Here is a 21,711-nt window from a genome sequence, read left to right as displayed (position 1 = left end):
AAGACATGCTCGTGATATATAATTTTCATAGGATATTCCACGATGCATGCGATGCTCATCACATTTTCTAAACGTCCATGGAGCTGAACAACTGTTCTGGGTCATCGATCTTCTCAACACCGACGACGATTTTACGCTCACGAGTCGCTCTGTTGGGTATTAACTCTTTTTTTATTATTATTATTTTTTTCCATCGTCGTCTGTTCGTGTACGACCGAGGTTCCATATGATAATACACGGATGATATAATTTATCGACGAAAATATCGGTGTTGTACTTTCTCCACCGTGAACACGCGTTATCTAGGTTACAGAGTTAAGCTGAAAATATAGGAAAAACGATTTCGTTTAGTATCGGTATATATACGAAGTATTGAAATACTGAAACGAATGTCGGATATACCGTGTATTATAAAACATATGTTTCGGGTATTTGTAAAAGCACCGTGTTTTTTAAAGATGAATTTGTTTTAAAGCTTCCTAAACGATAAGTGATATTCCAGTTCCGTTGTAGAATAATTTTTGCCCCCTTCTTTTTATTTTTATCGAATTGGAATAAAGTTGTGGGAAAATACGAATTATAAAATTGAAAATATAAATATTACTCATAAATGCAATATCAATGCAACTTTTATTTGAAGTTTGCTCTGCGGTATTATAATTTTTTTGTTTTTATTAAGATATACTTGTTTTCTTTTTCTTTTAATAAAATACAATATTTCAAACAGGGTAATTTTATTTATATTATATCATTAATTTATTTCACTGCTTTTTAATAAATATATTTTTTCAAAACATTTGGATATTTATAGAGATATTAATTTAGTTAATTGTCTTTTTTAATTATATTAAAGGATCGAATAATTTTTAAAAGGATAACTTTTTAGAAAATGTTTTAAAAAATATCTCAATGCTTTACAGATCTTGAATAACATTTTTCTCAGTTTTTCACTGACTTATCATAAAAATGTCGATGTTAATACACGAGAATAATACAATCGTAAAACATTGTCGAGATAAAATCGTACATGGTGACAAACAAATATTATAAATTATATTTCTGTTCTTGTAAAGCGAACAGAAACTTCCATTTTGTTCGATTTCACGACCCATCATCCTATATAACAAACATTCCCAAAGAAAGAATTACAACATTGAAGGACTGCATTTGTGGGTCGACCAATTCTATATCCACTCTTTGCTTAATTCATCACTCCATGATTTTTTCGTACTTCGAAAAGGAATATTCATTTCTCTTTGGATAATTAAATGAAAGAAATCCTAAAAATAAATGCTTCTTTTCAACCGCTTCTCCCTATTATTTCCCTTTCCATCTCATTCATTTCGTAATTTACCAATAAAATATCTCTAAATAGCTGTTAAACGATTCATTAAATATTCATTAAAGATTGAAACTCTTGAAAAGCCTTAACGACGAAACGAAAAAATTGACTATCGATCATCGTCCCGATAACTAAAAAAAAATGCTGCTTAGCTTCTGCATTTATATTTCACCGGGTTAAATGGCCAAACTGTACGTCCATACACGTTCCGCAATTTTAGAGCCTCGTTAACCCTGCATATTTCATCGGGAGCGTTTGATTTTTCAAAACGGTTGCCTCTGACGTGGATTGACAGAGATGGCCATGTATCGTGAAATAATCGATCGATCGAATCGTTTTACGATTCGTTCGCCACTCGAAACCCTGCTAATCCCTTCAATCACTCCCTCCCCCTCCCTTCCTTCCCCCCTTGGAAACCATACGATAATTGAATCGAGACAAACTCGACGATCGCAATCTGCTTTCGGGGGTCGCAAGCTGCTTTTCGAAATCGGTGAAAAAGGGATAAAATCGGTTCTGAATTGTGGTATGTGTAATCCTGCAAAAGTTTCACGGTAAATTGGTATCGGATGTGTTTAACTTTTCGTGTTATCTTACATTGCATGTTGTCTAGAATAGAAGCTTTCGAGAGAGCTTAAGTAAAGTAATTTTGTCGGAGGAGTTATGACGAAACATTGATAAAAGAATTGGTAAAAAGATTGATTTTGTGAAAAAAGTTTAAGGTAATTGTATTGAAATTATATTCGAAGCATTTTTTTCTTGAATGAGGAAATTGAATGGTTACTTTCTTTCATCTATCTATTCTAAATTTAATTCAAATTTATTTTTACATAGTATATTGAACAGGAATTGTACAAAAACGATAGTAACTTTTAAATGATTTGTAACATCTGAAAAAATTTATCGATCAAATTTAAATTTTAATATTAAATGTTATTATGAAAAGCAATTTTTATTGAAGTCAAAACAGAAAAGAATTTATCTACCTATTATATTCCATCCTATTATGAATATGCATGAACGTGTGTATAAAAAGTAAATAAATAAATAAAATTATTCCTCATTATTCACGAATGAATACACGTCGCTTTTTACGTGGAATAAAATTTGCTCGATTTACACGAAATTACACGAGAGTTCAATTAAACAAGCAAATCGATAACTTTCGAAAGAAACAGATAGAATATCCATCTGTCCAAATCGCATTCACGAGTGTCAAAATGTGTGCAGAGAGGTAAGAAGATGGTTGTGAAGGGTTGAATAAAATTCGAAAAATGAAACGAGGAATCGTTTTTCCACGCGAAAATGATGGATTCGTCAACCGTGCGTTTTCTTCACCCTGAAAATTTCGCAGAGCATTATTTCGAGAGCACACCAGGTTTTATCGATTCACAGGTTTTCAGATTCACTCAGATTCGCACGAAATGGGCGAAGCGGATCCGCAAGGAGGTTGAGAAGCGGGTCGGAATCGCGAATAATTTTATCCGTATTGCTCTTCCTTGTTTTAAGACGATTCACCGTCGCAACTTACGAAAGAGAATTCTGAATTCACCGTTCCTTTAGCTGGCCTCGTTGTCGCGCACCAGAAAATGAAAGCTAAACGGGACGACGGGGCCGTGCACCTTTGATAAATGTTTGACGAGAGTTTGTAAATTGTGAAAGTTTGAGGAAGTGAATGAACATGGCTGACAGCTCTGCAAATACTGATACCGTTCGTGTAATCTCTATTCTTCCTTCTTGGGTTACCTTTTTTTTTTTTTTTTTTCTTTCTTTTTTTTCTTTTACCTTTTCAATCCTTTGTTATGCACTCGTGACGAGGGATTTGCACGAGGTTCTAAACCGTTCGAGAGATGGTGAATAGATAAAAGTGGGGAAAGTGGTGTGGTGAGATTAATGGCGGCAATGGGGGAAAAGAGGAATGATCTCGAAATTGAATACTTGTGTATCATTCGATCGAATGATCATCTCAGTTTGGAATAATTAATTTGTAGTATTTTAATTTTATTTTATAACGATGATACGTGTATAATGTTGTATCATCTAATTTGAACAAATGTTTCGCAATGTTTGATGTAATTTTCTATGATATCTTTATTTACAAAGTAAATATCTAATATAGTGATTAACTATTTATAACTAGATTATATTTTTATGTAAAACGATTTCAAACGAAACTTTGATATTTCATATAAAGAATAAAAGAAAACAAATTAAAAATTTTATCATCAAAATCTATTTAGAAAATAAACAAAGATATACCAGTTGAAATCAGTTATTGTTTTATCCCGATATTTCGATCGGTTGCCGACATATAAAGACTCGAAATGTCCATTTAAGACAGTGCAGAAATTATAAATAAGCTCGCGACCTTCATTTTTCCTGGAAATGCGTACTACTTCTTCCGTTTGAATCGCGTCTGCTGTTTGTCTGGAGTTTGGGATAGGTTAGTGAGACGAAGTACGAGCGAGAGATCCGAGTAAGCAACAAAGACGGAGATAACGAAGGATTAAAAATTATCTTTTTCTTTACACGACGATATCTCGGGAACCGGAAGTCGTATCGGGATAAATGAAAAAGCGTTTCAAAGGGCAAGATTCCACGCTTCTATCGATCGTTCATTCATTGATCAAAAGTCATTATGTTCGGAGTTATAGCGGTTTAAATTTTTTCGAATTTTAATAGGATTTAATAAGGTTTCGATGAACGATTAAAAATTATCCTTTTCTTTATACGATGATATCTCGAGAACCGGAAGTGGTATCTAGATAAATGAAAAAGCGTTTTAAAGGGTAAGATTCCACGCTTCTAATGATCTTCGATTCGTCGATTAAAAATCATTATTTTCGGAGTTATAGTGATTCAAATTTTGTCTAATTTTAATAAGGCTTAATCGAGTTTTAAGATAAATCTAAAATACACCGATCTTAATAATACGATTACTATAAAAGAAAAACGAAACAAATTGTGCGAGGGATACGTTCACGTGATTATTTTGACTGCGACAATCTTTTGTCGATAGGATAACAAACTCTCGCATCTATAAACTGTGTGCCCAGCAAGCGGAGCGTTGGCTGAATATTAAATTATGTTGTCACTAATAACGTGTTTCGTCGTAGCTTCTAACCGGCAAGAAATATTGTCGTTCATGGTATAACGTTGGCCACGAGATATACCGAAACGCGATTACATTTACGCTTGGTTCGTTTCGAAACTCGTGAGATGTAATTTTATTCAAATTGTGTTATCAGTCGCGTCGTCACGTAAAGTACATACGTTAAATCCTTGGCTACGATCCTTTGCAAAGTAAGGATATGACGAAAGTTTGGTGTTTAGCGGACGTTTCGTGAAATTGTTAAGTTTCAGACGTGCATGCTCGAAATCTTGTCAGTTTATCTTCACATTGATCTTGCAAATTGAATATATTCGATCGAAAATCACGGTAATAACTTGCAATTTTGTTTCTTTAATTTCAATTAGAGGAATAATTCAGAGATTGGTTTCTAATCTAAGATTTAACCTCATAATAAAAACAGAAAATAAAAAAATCTCGATAAATTTCTCCATCACAAAGATTTCCGCATCTTTATTTCATTTTACATACAAAGAGTAACCCTTATTTTGATATTTTGCAACTTCTGCGATTGTTTCGATTTCAAACAATCGATTCCACGAAATATATCAACACTCTATATTCCCCAATAACAAGAAGGGAAAAATAAAAGAAATCCGAGAATATTCATAAAAATTGACAAACATTGACAACACAAAGAAGAATTTCCATCGATAGAGGAAAAAAAAAAAATAAAAAGAAAAGAGAAGAAAGAAAAATACATCCAGGAAAAGCGAGCAGACACGAGGCTTTGTCCAAACGAAACGAGATAGGTGTTTGAAATTTATGGGCTTAATGTTAGGCACACTTATCGTCACGTAGGAGGAACGAGGCTCTCGTAAATCCTTCGCTACCCCCCCTCTCCCCCTTTTTACCCATCTCACCCCCGTTGCACAGGCCGTACCTGTGCTCGCATACGAGATATGACGAAAGTTTGTAGACTGCGAACCGATTTCGAGACTTGTCACAGAGTTTACAATATATATTCTCGCCTCTTCGCCGAGTTTCCATCCAATTTCTGTGTACCAACGGGGGCATAGCCGTAGCCGTTCTCCTTCTCCGTGACAAAATTTGGTTGACAGTCACGAAGGTTCGTCCCCCACGGATGGAATCGAATACCAGAAACCAGTCTAGGGGATTCTCCAAATTATCCCCTAGACATTGTCATGGGATAGTAAGCCAGTCCCCGTCGTAATTCTAACGTTCCTGGCGTGCCGGCAAGAAATCGAGGGGCAAATATTCGAGGATTATGGAATTTGCATCGTGGTCTCTGGTTCTTTGGACAGTGTTTCTCAATTCTTCTCTGGGCTTGAGAATTTTGTTCTTTTTTTTTTTTAAATTAGATAGATTGTGTTTAATGTAATGATTGGTAAAATGCAAATTATCTGTTTAAAAGGATAATATGTTTTGATATTTTTTTACGTAGTTTATTACATATTCGTTTGAAAAATTTATTATAATTATTTATTTTCGTGTTACATATGATTTTTTTATTATAAAGCATAGATTGAAAGTTAAATTGGAGAGATTAGAGTTGCTAAAGCCATTTTTGATTATTCAATAAATAAATCAAGTACATTTATATATTCTTTTATATAAGCCAATTCTTGTTCATTGAAAAATTCTTTATCAACATATTAAAAAATTAGAGTATTTTTATCTTTTTAAATTTCCATATATCATATTTCAAGTAAGGATACATATGTAAAACAATGTAATTTATTTTTATGAAGATAAGGAAATAATTTTGGGAATAAGTATCAATGTAGAATAGTAGAATAATGTATATTGTAAACAATCTATCTGTTCCACAATTTCTGCACTCTACATAGCAGGTAGATTCAATTCCTGGCATCTACCGAATTGCCATCTTAATGAACGGTTGTCTCATTAACACGAGATTCTCATTGCATATAGTTAATTCATGTTACGCTGCAATTCACGTTATGCAAACAACGCTTGTCCCTGCTCTTAACACGTCGACACGTCCTTGAATTTACTCAATGCTCTTACAGTTAGTATCTATTTTCTACTTGGCTTGCTTTTGGATGTAATGCAATTTTTTTCTTTCCATTAATAATTTATTTCAATTTTTGTAAGATAACATAAAAGTTTTAGTTAAAAGTAATTTTATGTAATATATTTAAACAATTTTATGAATAAATAAATTATTTGTAATTTTAATCTGTCAGTTGAATTAATATTTTTAATATTTAACTAATATTCCTTTATTCTATTCTTATTTCTTTTGTTGTCATCGTTAATTTTTTAATCTTTTTAAAGAAAAGTTTATCAAAACTTGATAAAATATAATTATTTTATCTTCAAATAACATTTATTCATTTTATTCCATTTATTATGTTGTTTTAATATTATGTTATAATATTAAAAAATATTTTGTAACTATATGTATAATACAAATGCATATACAATAACTAAAACATTTAAATTGTACATGCAACATAAATGTATGCCAATAATATTTATTTCAAAATATCAATAATTTATCAATAATATTTGATCTAAAATACAAATTATTTTCTGTATAAATTTAATTGTATAAATGAGATACTCAAACGTTGCAACTTTACATTATTACATTCTTATGTTTCATTATATTTCGAAGCGTTTCCATATAAAATTACGATGATGAACATGAAGAGATAGAAACAAGGAAAGATAACGTTTCACGAGAAATGAGAAGAGTGAATATCAACGTTCTTCTTTCTCGTTAACGAGAATGTTTTATGAAAACCCTCTTTTCTCAACCTATACTTAAGGTCGAATTATTCCACTTTCACTTTATACCCCACATAACTACGCTGTTTCATGGCTTAACCCGGTTGCCTCGTTCATAGTGAGTAATTGAGATTATACCCAGAGCCTAATATTCACTGGGACAGAGAAGAATTGTACGTCGAGAGTGAAGCGTAATTTTTCTGGAATCAGATTGTTTGACGGATAATTTATTATTCTTGATGGTTTAGTTTAAGATGTTTTGATTAATATGTAAAAATGTGTACGTGGATTTTTCCATGACGTTTTAATGATAATGGAAAGATTGAAATGATATTAGAGTTAAAGAGGAAGAAAGTGATTACAGTTGTTTCTATTTGAAATATCTCTTTTGAATGAAGCTTTTTTAATTTTAAGATATATTTTAGATAAATATATCTTATGTAGTTACATGATATTTGTATAATTATTATTTAGAGAAGTATTTGAAGTAATATTGATAATTGATTAATTATTGAATTGAATTTATTGAAATATGTATGATAATAAGTTGATTATTAGCATTTTTACGAATATACGAATACAATTTCTAGTGAAATACGATTATAGGAATAATAAATATTAACAAAATTTGAAAATAATAGAAATTTCTCCAATGTTTGCAAAGATTTAATTCAATGAACGATAACTTGATAAACTTTTTTCGATAATTTCGAATATATTTTATGATCCTTTTGTTCTGAAATGGATACTTTAATTCATTATGATAATTAAAAAGTATACAGAGCTACACTCGTTACAATGTTTGAAGTATCTACTAATTAGTCAGATTTAACTTGCATAAATTTTTCGTATTATTTATTTTGTAATAAACAAAAACGGTAACAATAACATGCTAATTCTCTGTTAAAGTTTAATAAAATATTGAAATCTAAGCGTACAAATTATATTCATAATGCTTATTTCAATTAAAAATTGCTCATTATGTGGCACGTAATGTTGATTAAGGATAAAGTTGCAGAATATTTTAAAATCTGTAGAGAAAAGACATCTGAAAGAAACATCTGAATTGAATTAAATATTCATATAACCAGTTTCAAAAAATATATATGTATAAATAGGTGGCAGTTTCAAATAGTAGTAAATTTTCAATTAGAAATGAAACATTATCAGTCATTAAACAATTTCAGTTTATCATTTTCTTAATATATTTAATGCACCGTGTTTCCTATTATTAAAATTTATAACACACAATTTTAATAATGCATTCAATATCTCCCTGATATAACAATAAAAAATAATTCATTTCTTTTTCATTAATTTCATATTCATCATCAAATCGATATTTACAAACTTTCATAACTCTCAGATCTTGATTAATCAAGAAAGAAAAAAAAAAGAAAATCAAATCATTGCAAATTATCGAACAATCATCATCATCAGAAAAAGAAAAAAAAAAAAAAAAAAAACGTATCAATCGCTTTCGTTAAATTGCAACTTCGATAAAATATTTCTGAAACGAATCCACGAATCTTACGTATCCTTACGTACCAACCACAATCTATCTCTTTACGCGATTTTCAATTTAAAAGGGCGAGCGTATCCTCGAGCGAATTGCGGGAAGCACGGGGCACGATTTGTCGGTGATACACACACACACACACACACACGCATACACACACACATATATAAAGTATCGTTTGGGCGAATTTTCATCGCCGGTTCCCAGATGCGGCTTCGAATAAACAGGAAGCGGCGTCTTCGTGGACGTTATTTGTATCTGTCAGCGGGGCGGGAGGGGTGGATCGGTGGAAGGGAGAGGCGTAACACGCGTTGGCGAAACACACTTCTCCGTTTGCACGCGAATATATACATTCCCATGGAACAGTCGCTATTGATTATCGTGACGTGAGTGGAATCTGAGCGTTCGCATACCGGGAGGGGGGCATCTGCCACCCCTTTTCTTACGTTTCCTGGCTCTCGCCTCGTGTCCCGAATACGAGGCCGGAACCCGATACCGCGCCAATGGCTAATGTTTCCCCGCGGATCGGTAAGGAAATTACTGTGTGAAATAAAAGCCCGTACATCCGAATGTGAAAAGTGAATAACGTTGTGCAACGATTTTGCTACGATGAAATCATTTCTCCCCGTGAAATATGTTTATACTTATCTTCTGGGGAGGATGGTTTTCTTTCCTTTTTTTTTTCTCTTTTTTCTCGAGCTGAAATGAAAAATGGTTACGATTACGACAACATGGTTGTGAAAGTGGGACAGTTTTTTTTTTTTATTGGCGAAGAATAAATGTAAACGCAAGGAGCAAGTTTCGCAGATTCAATTTGTTGTAACTGTACTTTAGAAGTAGAGTAAATTGTATTAATATGGAATTTATAGTAACTTGTTTCTTTGATCTTTTTCTTCTTTTGGAAATCGATGAGTTGAGTAATTAATATGTTTTAATTATATATTTAATTTATTATTATTTCGCGAATAATTTTAATTATTAATTATTAATAATACATGCATTAATTATTTTTCTTTTCACTTGTTCGATCTAGACTAAGTGTTTAAATTATTCATCATCATTAGTTGACTAGTTCTTGGTAAAATAGTTTAAAAATAAAGAATAATAATATAAATAATGCATATATAATAGTAAATCAAAATAATTAATCAAAGAATATTGTTGAATAAATATTATAATAAAAAATAATTGAAAATTGCAAATGCTAATTTTTTATCCAGAGATTGTATTTAAAAAAAGGTAACTCATCCATTCAGAAATTTTTATTTGAATATATTTGAATATACCAACATCTTCCAACATTGAATCGAGTTATTTATTCGTTTGAATTATCATTTCATATCATTCCTTATTATTATCACGTCATTGACAAATTACTGTATATATAGTTAAATTTCAGACGCGTGAACCTCTCGCAATTATTAACGAGCACGCGAAAGTTATGCGGGGAATTACGGTTACTCGATTACGCATCAAGAAATTCCAACAGGGCGGAAAGTGCATCGCTTTCGCAAAGTATGTGCCGCATAGTTACATAAGTATGTCTCCTGGTGCATCGAGCACGTTTATCTCGAAAGTAGCAAAGTATTTGCCGCATTTGATCGCGTAAAAATCCTTATTGAAGAACGCGTTATAAAATAAACGATTTGGAATCAACAATTCCTCCGATATAAAAGATTTTCCATATTTCGTGAATGATATATTTGAATATTTTAATTATATTTAATGTAGATATAATTCTAAAAAAAAAAAAGTAAGAGGTGAATCATAAGTTTCGTTAAAGATTTTTCAAAAATAATTAATTGTAGATAAGAAATAAATAAAAAGAACTAATAAATATTCGATCAAAAGTTCAATGAAAACTAAAAGAAAACTCCTTGAAAAGGATACAAACGAAAGATTAAAAAATCTAAGACAAAAAAGGAAAAAGGAAAAAATTGAAAGATGAAGAAAGAATAGAGAGAGACAATCGCATATCGTACCAAACGAAATTTGTCCCGTTAAGAGGAATAACACCATATCCTCAAAACGTGGAAAAGTCAATTGTAACCGGAGACGATTACGAGTGCTGCAACAGCTATTACAGACCGGGAACTGAAATTTGATTTTGTGCCCCCGTATCGTTTCTCGTCTCACGACTCTGGCCCGCGCCCTGAATCCGCAATAGTCTTGAAAACACGGTTACACCGTCAGCTGATACAAGTGGCTGTACGTGATCCGGTAACAGAGCGCCCTGGGAAAAGTATAATTGAATTAATAAACTACCACGAAATCTGGCGGCCAACTTATTTACCCCGACAACTGCAACGAGTACTGCAGAGGTCGAAAGCGTAAAATGACCCATCCATCCCCCGATATCTTCACTCCAATTCACGATTTTCACTGTTCTGCTGTGGAATAATATTATTCGCCAGATATTATCGTCTAACGAACTTTTCAATTATTTTAAAATTATTTATATACCGATTTTATCCTCCTTGTGTTTGCGATCTTAATTATTGATTTTTCAAGTTTTTCTTATTTTCCAATTATTTTCTTTATTATCACTTTCTATTATGGAATTTATAGATTATCGTTGTCTAAACGTTGTAATAATTTTATTTTGGTATTTCTTTTTATTTCATTCATTGTTATACCAGTGAATAATGGCGCAGAAATAAATAGATATTTAGAGTCGAATTAAAATTTTGAATCGATCTAATATAATATTATTGTACGAATAATATATCATTATTAATGTACAAGTATGTAAATTAATATCTAAATTAATAAAAAGCATACATCGAACGATTATCATATATTTGAATTGGTACAATTGGAAAATTAAGAAAATTTCTTACAAGCAGACGTATTTTCTCGTTTCTCAAGTCTTTTTAAGCGCGAACTACTACTGCGTTCGTGCAATTTCCAGCGAATAAAAAGCGGAAATGTACAAGTGGCGTGGATACAACCACCTTATGAGTGTAAACGAAACGCGCTTTAATTAGTCCGGATGCCACTATGGTCAGTATTACGATGTTCGCATCTTCCACTTTATACCAATTTCCCTTTTCGTTTACACGTTTCTCTCCTTTCATCCCTTAATAATCTTGCGAACGCGCGATGGTTAAAACGAGCCATGATGATGCAAATATGATAATAAAAGTGTATCATTCTCAAATTGTTGAAAACACGTATAATTTTCTGATTATAAAAAGAAATTGAAAAGAAAGAGTGGTATTAATTTGTGTATACTAGCTCTCTCTAGAACTATCTAAAGATCTGACTGGTTTTGATGTGAATCCCATTTGTCGAAGATCGAAGAATCCAATTCCTAATTCTTCTATCAATGATATTTCGTCCAATTAATAAGAATTCACGTATCAAATATTATAAATTTTTAAACAAGTTTGTAACAATTGTCTAATTATATTGCAAAAACATTAATGTAAATTCTGTTCATTAAATATTCGAAAATGCAATTAATTTTTATGTATTTCAAATATTCTCTGAAACGTGATCACGAATCTTTAAGTAAAACATCTTTAATATATCTTTAATCTTTAATAAACATCTTTGAATATGTTATTTATAAATCACAAGAGTAGTGGCTAGATACTCACGATTTCTTTCTGAAGTGGTTCTTAAAAACCGGAAGGCGAACTTTCGCGAACACGGGTGCACGTATTAGGTTATGGGGTCAACCGCGTTGGTCTAGTCCATTACGTTCCGGTGAATTCCGTCGATCGTTTCGTTGCTGGCACGTGGCCATTTTCGGACGACGAAAGATGGAAAAGGATTTTCTCGAAACCGTATCGATTCCGATCGAAGCGAGACACCGTTCTCGTATTATTGCGACAATTTGATACACGGTGACTTAGTGTAAGAGACGATTTCCTGAACAAAGATACAATATCGAACTTCTACGTATATATATATATATAAAAGTAGGAAATTTCTAGAATTTATAGACTGTAAGATTTTGCTCGTTCTGAAAATATACATTTTATCGAGAGAAGTATTCGAAGGATTTTGCTTTGATCGAGAACAGGACAGATTCATTGCTAATAATTAAGGAAATTAAAAAGAATAGAGAAATTAATAATTGAAAATATTAATTGGAAAAATTTACTCGTTGATATTTTAACTCGTTTCTATTCAGATTGTGGAATGAATTGAATTGTGCAGAATATATTTGTTATAAGTTTAAGAACATTATATTATATATATCATGTTATTAACAAGTTAATTGGATAATTAAATTATTTTTATGTTCACATATTGTAGAAAAAATAATTTATCCAGTATAAAGATTATTTGGCAAAAAGAAAGTTTATTTCAACCAAACATTAAATTTATATACTTCAAAAAAAAAACTACAATTTTCGATTTTATTCATTTTTTTAAGAATCACAAATTTATAATTTAAAATAAAAAAACAATATGCTTTGGTTGGCTCGCAATATATCTTTTAATATATTTCTCGGGATTAAAATATTGTTCAAATTGTTCAAATAAAAGAAGAAGAAAATCAAGAATATACAATCCTACTTAAAAATGATCCTCTATTCTTTCGTATACACACATATTTTCAGAAAAGAGAGACTCTTGATATCGGTTTCCTCTGTATCGAGATGATTCGCTTTGATGTCCACGGATACGTAAACGTTACTTTCCATTGTTTGTCGCAGAGTTTACGCAACATGATGACAGCCAATACGACGGACGCCTGTGAAACGCGTGATCCCTGTCAACACGGCGGAATCTGCATATCAACCGACAGTGGACCCATCTGCGAGTGTCGGTCCGGCGATTATGAGGGTGCCTATTGTGAGAAAGGTAGGTTGTTTTACATCCGGTAGCTTTGTTGTTTACGATCGTTGTTGTTGTGTGCCGTTTCCGGAAACGGATGGATCTGTCCCTCGTGTTTACCCTCGGTTTCGATCCTTAATCTATGCTCTAGCCTTTGCGCCAAGATAATGATAATAGCCACGAATGAAAAGTTCATTGCTATTAGTGGAATTAGTTGGATTTGATGGGTTGTCAATTTAGTAATTTTAGGAGGTTACAATATGTGTTCTATTCCACTATTTTTTGAATCTATAGTCGATAGATCATGTTATTCCCTTTGTTTAACGATAAATTGATTCATTCGGTGGATATATACGATCGATGTACAGATCGATATATATAATAGTAGGCTGACTTTAACAGTTCTACATTACTAGCCTGACAATTACGTAACTCGTTCTACTCGTTTGACCTCAATTGTTTGATTGCAGTTGTCCGAGAATGACCATACTATTTTACTTGTTTAACTGTGACTGGTTTATTCTACTTACCTGACTTGTCGCCATATAACTTGAGCTATAGTTACACTGTTATAACTATAGTTTAATTATAACGGTTCTATATTATATTAATCAAATTCAATTACGTTATTTAATGGCATTTTGTGTAAAAGATATAGAACAGTTTCATATAGAAGGCGATCTTTCTTTTTTTTAATGAATAAATATGTTTGTAATTTAAATTTTTTTTTTCTCTATTAAGCTTTTGAAATTTATGATATATCATAGATAAAGTTAAACATTATATTATCAATATTGAATAATTAAGAAAAAAATCACACTATATTAAATGTTTCAATACACATGATAATTAGATAAAATTCAATTAGTAAATTTTGATTGTAATTAACCATAGAGTAACCATTGAAATTCTATTATACGAATAACGTAAAATATGATGTAATAATAGAGAAATCAATTAATGTTCGTTTTCAATATGATATTATACGTGTATAAGTTTATACAAAGTGATTAATTAAATCTCAATTAACCACTCAATTAAATCTCGTTTCAATCATATTTCAATAACAATCATCCTTCCTAACAATTTCTTCTTAATTTCTTATTGTGTATATGAGAAGTATCTCTAAATCAAAATAATTATTTGATGAAAATGGAATAGTATCTGAATTCTATCTATATCATAAATTTATAATATCACTTTATTACAAATTTCACTGTTTATTTTATTAGCATTTTAATGATTGTTCAAACTTTAATTAATAGAGATTTAAATTGTAAACATCGTGCACAGAATGAATCAAGTATCGTGAAACATTTGACAAAATGGGTTTCGTTTTACCTGTAATCGTTTAACCACGTCCGCAATGATTTCGTTCTACGCGAATATCCCGAGTGAACTTTGACTTTTGCCGCGCACGCTATTAACTAGGTGAAGCATAAGGTGTTTCGTTCATTGTGGAGCGATAAAATATCACAAGCGTTCTATCGTGCAACGATAAAATTCAGAGTAAAATTTTAGGAAGCGTATCAAGGAAAGATAAAGAGTTTGATGTCTGAAGAATATAAAAGTGTTTTGCGAGGGGATTTGGAAATAATCGATCCGTGCAGTTGTTATTTTCTTTTTTAAATTGAAGATTGTTTATGCTTTCTTAATTTAATTTAAATCTAAAAAGATTTTAAAGACATTATTATATACAAATTGATAGAAGAATAAGAAGAAATTTAAAATTAATACGATTTTATCCTTTTCCATTCAGTGTTTTTAAATAATAATTTTTAGTTTTAATATACAGATATCATTTAATTGAAAGTAATATCTTAACGTTCAAGTTCAAAGGGAAATACAATTTTTTTGTAAATCCAATAATAGAGAATTTCAATTGCATTTCTTAAAACAGAACTGTATATATATTTTAAATATATTGATTTAGATATTTCAAAAAAAATATTAATCTACTTTGGAAAAATCAGTAATTCGAATTTCATACAAAAGGATCCTATCATAATTCACGTCAATCATCATCTTTTGCATAAAATTATCAATTGTCCTAATAATATATCATACATTCATCAATTATCGAAATAAATTTGAATGGAACGATCTTGAAACCTCGACACTTGAAAACGAATCGTTTGGATCGCTCGAGGGAAGCACGCACTTTTTCTCCCCTCCTGCCCCTCCTCCCACGAAAAATCCTTCCACGAGGAATGCGGGATCACGTCCGGGCAAATTTAAAATCGTCGTGAGCGAAATTTCATGTTTCTCAGGGGACGAGCGGGATTTACTTTAATTGCGATTTACTATGCGAAGTAAAACTCCGTGGCTCAGGATGCACTTAGCTGTCAGACGTTCATGAATCGAACGGCCGCCACTTTGTTGGACGTTTGTTTCCATCCCGAAAAAGGGTGGCCGCCAATGAATTCAAACCTCCGACTCCTCTCATTATAATACATTTGAATAAGCCTCGAATTTTTACTCCCAGGAGGGCGGATTTTTTCCCACGTTGGAGGGAGGATTTGCGAAATTAGCGGTGTAGTTTGTATTATGGACGGTATGGAGGGTATGAAGAGGTGGATTTTAACTCGCTCGAGGTTGGAATCTGGATCGTATGAATAAATTAGTTGCAGGAAGTGGATGGATTGTCGAATTTTTCTGATATAATCGATCTGAACTGAAATTGTTGAGGTTGAGGAAGGATGATTTGTTAGGGGGTGAGAAAATGTATCGTGTCGATTAAAATATGTTTTAAACAATGTAGTGTTTTAATTTTATTTCGTATGTATAAAGATTATAGTTTTAATATTTGTACAACTGGAAGTTTTATTTGGAATATAGATTAATTTGTTTATTCAATTATTTCTGTTGAGATATTCAATGAAATGGGCTTTCAGAAACTTGTCATTCATTTGAAAAATTTCTTAAATACATATTTACAATTAAATATTTTTCTTTTTTATGTCTCTCTTATTTGTTTTATTTATATTATTTTAGGAGAATTAAATTAAGATTTTATTTTCAAATATACTCTTCTGTTAGATGTTTTCATTTTGAATTTCATACGATAAAAATATATATTTGTATATTAAGTAAGAGGCAAGATTGCAGAACAATTTTTATTTTCTGAGTATTATTAAGTATGATTATATTTGATATTTTATACTTTATTTCTATTTGAATTTAGAAAATAAGCATATATCATCTTGTTTCGTTAATATTAATTTATTTATTATATAATTTTATTTATTACGATTAAATATTTTCAGTTATTTTTAGAATGGAATCACTTTTGGAAGAAGATGGTCTTTACAGATTCTCTTAATACGATTACAATTTTCACATTAAAATCCTTTTCATATAACGAAGTGAAAAACACATAATTACACGTATCAAGTAATTTTAAAGAAGAAACTTTTCTTCCTTCAATATTATACCTTTCTATCTTCTTCATCCAGTTTCTTCTTCATACCATTATCTTCACAGGAAATTGTTAAACAATCGCGTATTCGTTTCAAACTTTAGGATCGCGTGTATTTCAACCATTTTGATAGTAAAAACCTCGTTCCAAATCTCGTTCGAAAGCTCATGCATTTAAACGTGCTCTTAACTTTCGAACAAGTATTTCTTTCAACTTACGATGGCACGAAGTAACATTACAAATGGCCATTTAATCTAAACAATACTCGAGTCACAAAGAACGTATTGATTCATCGATTATTCACAATCGTATCTTCCTCAGCGATTAATAAACTTTTTTCTGGATTTAAATAAAACGAGATATCTTCTGAGCCTAATAAAATGGAGTGAGGAGCATTTCTCTTGAACAAGGTAAAAAATTCTCTTTCTCGAAGGGCAAAATATTTCATCGAGATACAAAGACGTGTTTTCCTCAAATCTGTATACAATAAAATAAAAAGTAGAAAGAGAGATGAAATAAAAGTGAAGTAGAATTTTATGCCGAATCCTTTGTGTCATAAGAATCAATACGTTTCAGAAATTCGAGGGAAAGAAACGAGGAAAGAAAAGAGGAAATTCTCGAAAATTCTTCCTTGAAGTAAGGTTAAGAGCCAAAGATTTTTGATCATCATACTCTTACCTTGATATTTCAATGTGATTTCTAGAAAATAAGAATTTTATTGGCTTTTTTATTTCGTCTGATTAAATTAACGTATATAAATTGATTTGTAAATTATCAAATATTGAAAATATTTTGATGTTTTTAATAAAATTTAAAGGGTTGAATGAAATTTAATTGCAAATTTGATTAATTATTGATGTATTCTACATATACATATTAATAATTCACGTAACAAATAATATCTTATTATTTTTTATTACATTCCCAATTCTTCAAATATAAATCCAATTGAGAGTATGTAGAATTTACTTAAAATATTTATACGTGCATAATTATCATATTAATTAAATTTAAAGAAAAACATTCTCATAAATTATCATATGTGTACATTAAAAAAGAAATTATTAATAAATATCATTCAGATTGATTAAATTTTATTAAAAACACGAGAAATATCGAAAGATATAAACAATCTTAATCTTTCGATCAGGAATTGTATTATTATCCAAACTAAACAAATAAAACTAACAACAAATCCCATAAATAATAAAAATCACAATTTTCAACATCTAAATTGACGCAATTAAAAAAAAAGGAAAGAAGGGATAGAAAAAAAGAAAGCAAAAGCAAAAGCATCATCCAAATTCAAAATAAACAAAGAGAAATTCCCTTTTTTCCCTTATCATAAAATTCGGTCATTAAAAATATCGCTTTTGAAACGTTCGATTTGACTCGTTGCAACCGATCGACGCCATCTACTTGCCTCCTTTTATCGCCTTCCTTGTTATTCACGGCTGTATCAATGCTTTAAATTAATCCCATCTCGGCGCCGGAGCTCATTGTTGCATAAAATACGCGGCCGCTCGTGCCGCGAATTTATAGCGCGATTACCGGGATGTAATGCACGCTCCCAGTGTAAATCATTCTTAATTCACGCTTGCCTCGCTTGCGAGTGTCTCGAAGCGTGGTGAGGCGTAAATGAAATTACACGCGGATAAGAGGTATCGATGGGAGACGGGATGGGAAGAGTTGGCTTTGATCGAATTGATTTTTCCTTCCTTTTTTTATTTTCTTTTTTTTTTTTTTTTTCATTTTCACTTGGCTTTTTCGAAAACCAAATGGGGGAGGGGTTTTTTCAGCTTCGGGTTTATCGAAAATTCGATAAAACGTATAAAATGTACAACGTTGGGATTAGAGAGGAGTTGTACACTGTGTAGTTGTACGCCTGTTTGATCGCTTTATAATGGGTGAGGGGGAGGGATACATGTCGAGAACGATTGGTGTTATTCTATAATTAATTCGATAGGTGTGTGTATGTATATATATATACAGTGCTCGTTGTAATCTAATTGAGGATGCACTGTGTATCAGGGAATTGAGAGATTCGCAATAAATATGGCAATTTCATTTAAATGAATTGTATCGTTTTTATTATATTATTTATTGGAAAATATGTAATTATATTTTAATGTTGAATAATAATCTCTATGTGAATTGAAATTGCTTACATTAGAAAAATCAAAATATGAATGGATAATGTAACATCTTTTCAACTAATTATTACACAAAATAAATTCTACTTTTTAAACAGTATTAATTAAATTATATTAAAAAGCAATTCTTTCATTGTTTAAGGGAAAAGAAAGGAGAAAGTTTTTTAAAATAATCAAATTGTACAGAAGCATTTGTAATAAAAGAGAAATAATAACGTAATATCGATAAAATAATATCTAAGGAAAATTGACAACACAATACAAGTTTCTTCTTAAAGGAAGCTATTTCAGGAATTTCCAATCAACCGAAGATAGTTTTTTGGAACACTTTGTACATATGGAAAATAGGTCACAGTACACCTGCTCAATAAATGCTTCGATTGAAATTTGAATATTCCGATAAGTATCTTCAAAATTTAACACGTATTTCTCCCGTTCCAATTTTTACATATCCTTGTTCGAACAATTTTTTTTTTTTTTGAGCCACTCTCTTCTCAAACTAGATTAGCGACAAAATTTTTCAATTTCGAAAATTTCGACGCATTTTTCCCGCTCTCCAATCCCTTTCAAGCTTTTGTATAGCTGGGAAATCGTCGCTTTCTCTGCGCTATTTGCAAGAGATCCCGGCGGGCTGATTATTCTGACCCTAATAAATCCTCCAGTTCGTTTTTCTTCCCCTGTTCCCACCGCACCAGCGGCTCTCCATCGCTATTTCATCGTCCGTTTCTTTTCCCTCCCGCGAAAGATCTGACGGTGGAGCTTCAACACGGTCATTAAATCGTGGAAATTACGTTATATCGCGCGTAACGACCGCCCTCCTATCCTGTTGGAACAGGCAATCGTATCTAAGTAAAAACCTCAACGTTAAAGGTAACGTTGGAAAAAATTCTCACGATGAATTCTGCCCGATTCCAGAATTTATCCATATGTTTATTTAATTTCAACCTGTCACGTTATTGATCCTTGAGAAACTGAGTTATTAATTGGAATTATTATTTAACAACTTTTAACCTTTAAATACTTTGTGTTTATTATTTTGCTTCGAGGAATTGATTGAAAGTAATGAAACTCATTGGACAAGTGTTGAATCAGAATGAAATTGTTATTGCACAAAAAATATCGTTTCGTATGAATTATCAAATAGATGATAGAATATACAGGAATAAACATAGATAAGGGAACGCTCTGTTTTCGTTATTTCTCGTCGTCGTACTCCATTTGTCTTCGCTTATCGATTATCCATTCTTCAATATTGTCACAAGTTTTTATAACACATTGTACCTAGAATATAGCACGACTACTTTTATAGATTTTTATGATCTTAATGCTTCCTTGGACAGAAAGATCGTAAAATGTGGTGCATTGTGACATTGAATTTTAAGTAATGTTGTTAAATATTTATTACACTTTATTATATTGGGATGAAGTTCGTTTTTAATCGTTTCAAAGAATGATTATCAAAATGTAGGATGATTCAAAAGGTGTGATAGTCAACGATGCAATTTGCATTAAAGCATAGAAATATAGGTTTATTGAATAAATTTTGAAAGGCTATTTTATTTCTTGTGTAATTAAAAAAATGTGATCCTGGAAATAAGAAGATTTGTATAATGTTCTTAATGCTATCCTCTTAGTAACAGTTACAATATTCCCACTTTTACTAATGTCTTTTACGACATTAATGTCCTCAGGGAGGAATATGAAAATCTCGTTTATCTAGTTAAATAAGCATCTCTTTTTCTTTTTACCACGTTATCTTTTTTACACATTTTCACAACTTTACATATTTTCAACTTTTCCTTTTTAATATCTTCTCTATTTTTAATCATTTAACTACTCTCTTTTCATTTTTAATTCTTTACATGTTTGGAAAGAATACCTTGTATTATTTTATTTAGAATAATAATTTTCCTTTAATTATAATCCTATAATGTCAATGTAAATTTATTTGAATACGATAAGAAGAATATTAATTTTATCATTTCACATTACAATTATATTTCAAATTCAAATATTTTTCTTACACAAATATAAAACAGGAAAAGTAATTTACCATTGATATACAAAATTTAAAGAAAATAAAAATATTAAGAAAAAGATCAAAGAATCAATAACGATCAATTAAAGACTTTAATTCCAATAGTTTCGATCTTGCCAAATTTTGTTAGATTGTTGGATTTGTTGAATCTCATTGAAAATCGTAGAGCATCGATTCAATTTCCTTTTCGACTTCCAAAATTCAAAAATCAAGTTTCGAGCTCCATTTTCAGAATTTTCCCCCGTTTTCATTTTGCAATTGTACGTGGGTATCAGCCGATGGAATCTCAATGTTGATCGATTGTCTCGTGAAGTGGAGTGGAAGCGTGATATCGACGATAAACGGCGTATAAGGTGAACGAGGAGTGCTAGCATCTGTTTTGTTACCAATGGGGTGGCTTAACCTCTCCTCAAGACTGTTGATTACCGACCTACATACATCCCACACATTTCCACATTCGTCGAACGATTCAATCCTGATTATCTTACTCGATGATCATAATCGATCGATCTCTGTTTGATTAACGTCTCGATGTAGCTTTTCTATCCTTTAAGCCAACGTAAACACTGCTCTTGCGTGGATTAGTAAAAAAAAAAAGAAAA

General features: G+C 31.2%; 1 protein-coding gene across 1 annotated transcript in view; it reads left to right on the top strand.

Annotated features, from left to right (window-relative positions):
- LOC122720222 (neurexin-1) overlaps window positions 1-21,711 on the top strand; it is a 420,486-nt gene that overhangs the window by 127,494 nt on the left and 271,281 nt on the right. The window contains exon 3 of the mRNA XM_043946779.1: window positions 13,380-13,527. Coding sequence (XP_043802714.1) covers window positions 13,380-13,527 — 148 coding nt within the window. The remainder of the gene's footprint in view (window positions 1-13,379; window positions 13,528-21,711) is intronic.

The sequence above is a fragment of the Apis laboriosa genome, unplaced genomic scaffold, assembly GCF_014066325.1.
Source record: "Apis laboriosa isolate Shangri-la unplaced genomic scaffold, ASM1406632v1 scaffold122_cov146, whole genome shotgun sequence".
Taxonomy (NCBI): Eukaryota; Metazoa; Arthropoda; class Insecta; order Hymenoptera; family Apidae; genus Apis; species Apis laboriosa.
This window is presented reverse-complemented; position numbering and strand designations above follow the sequence as displayed.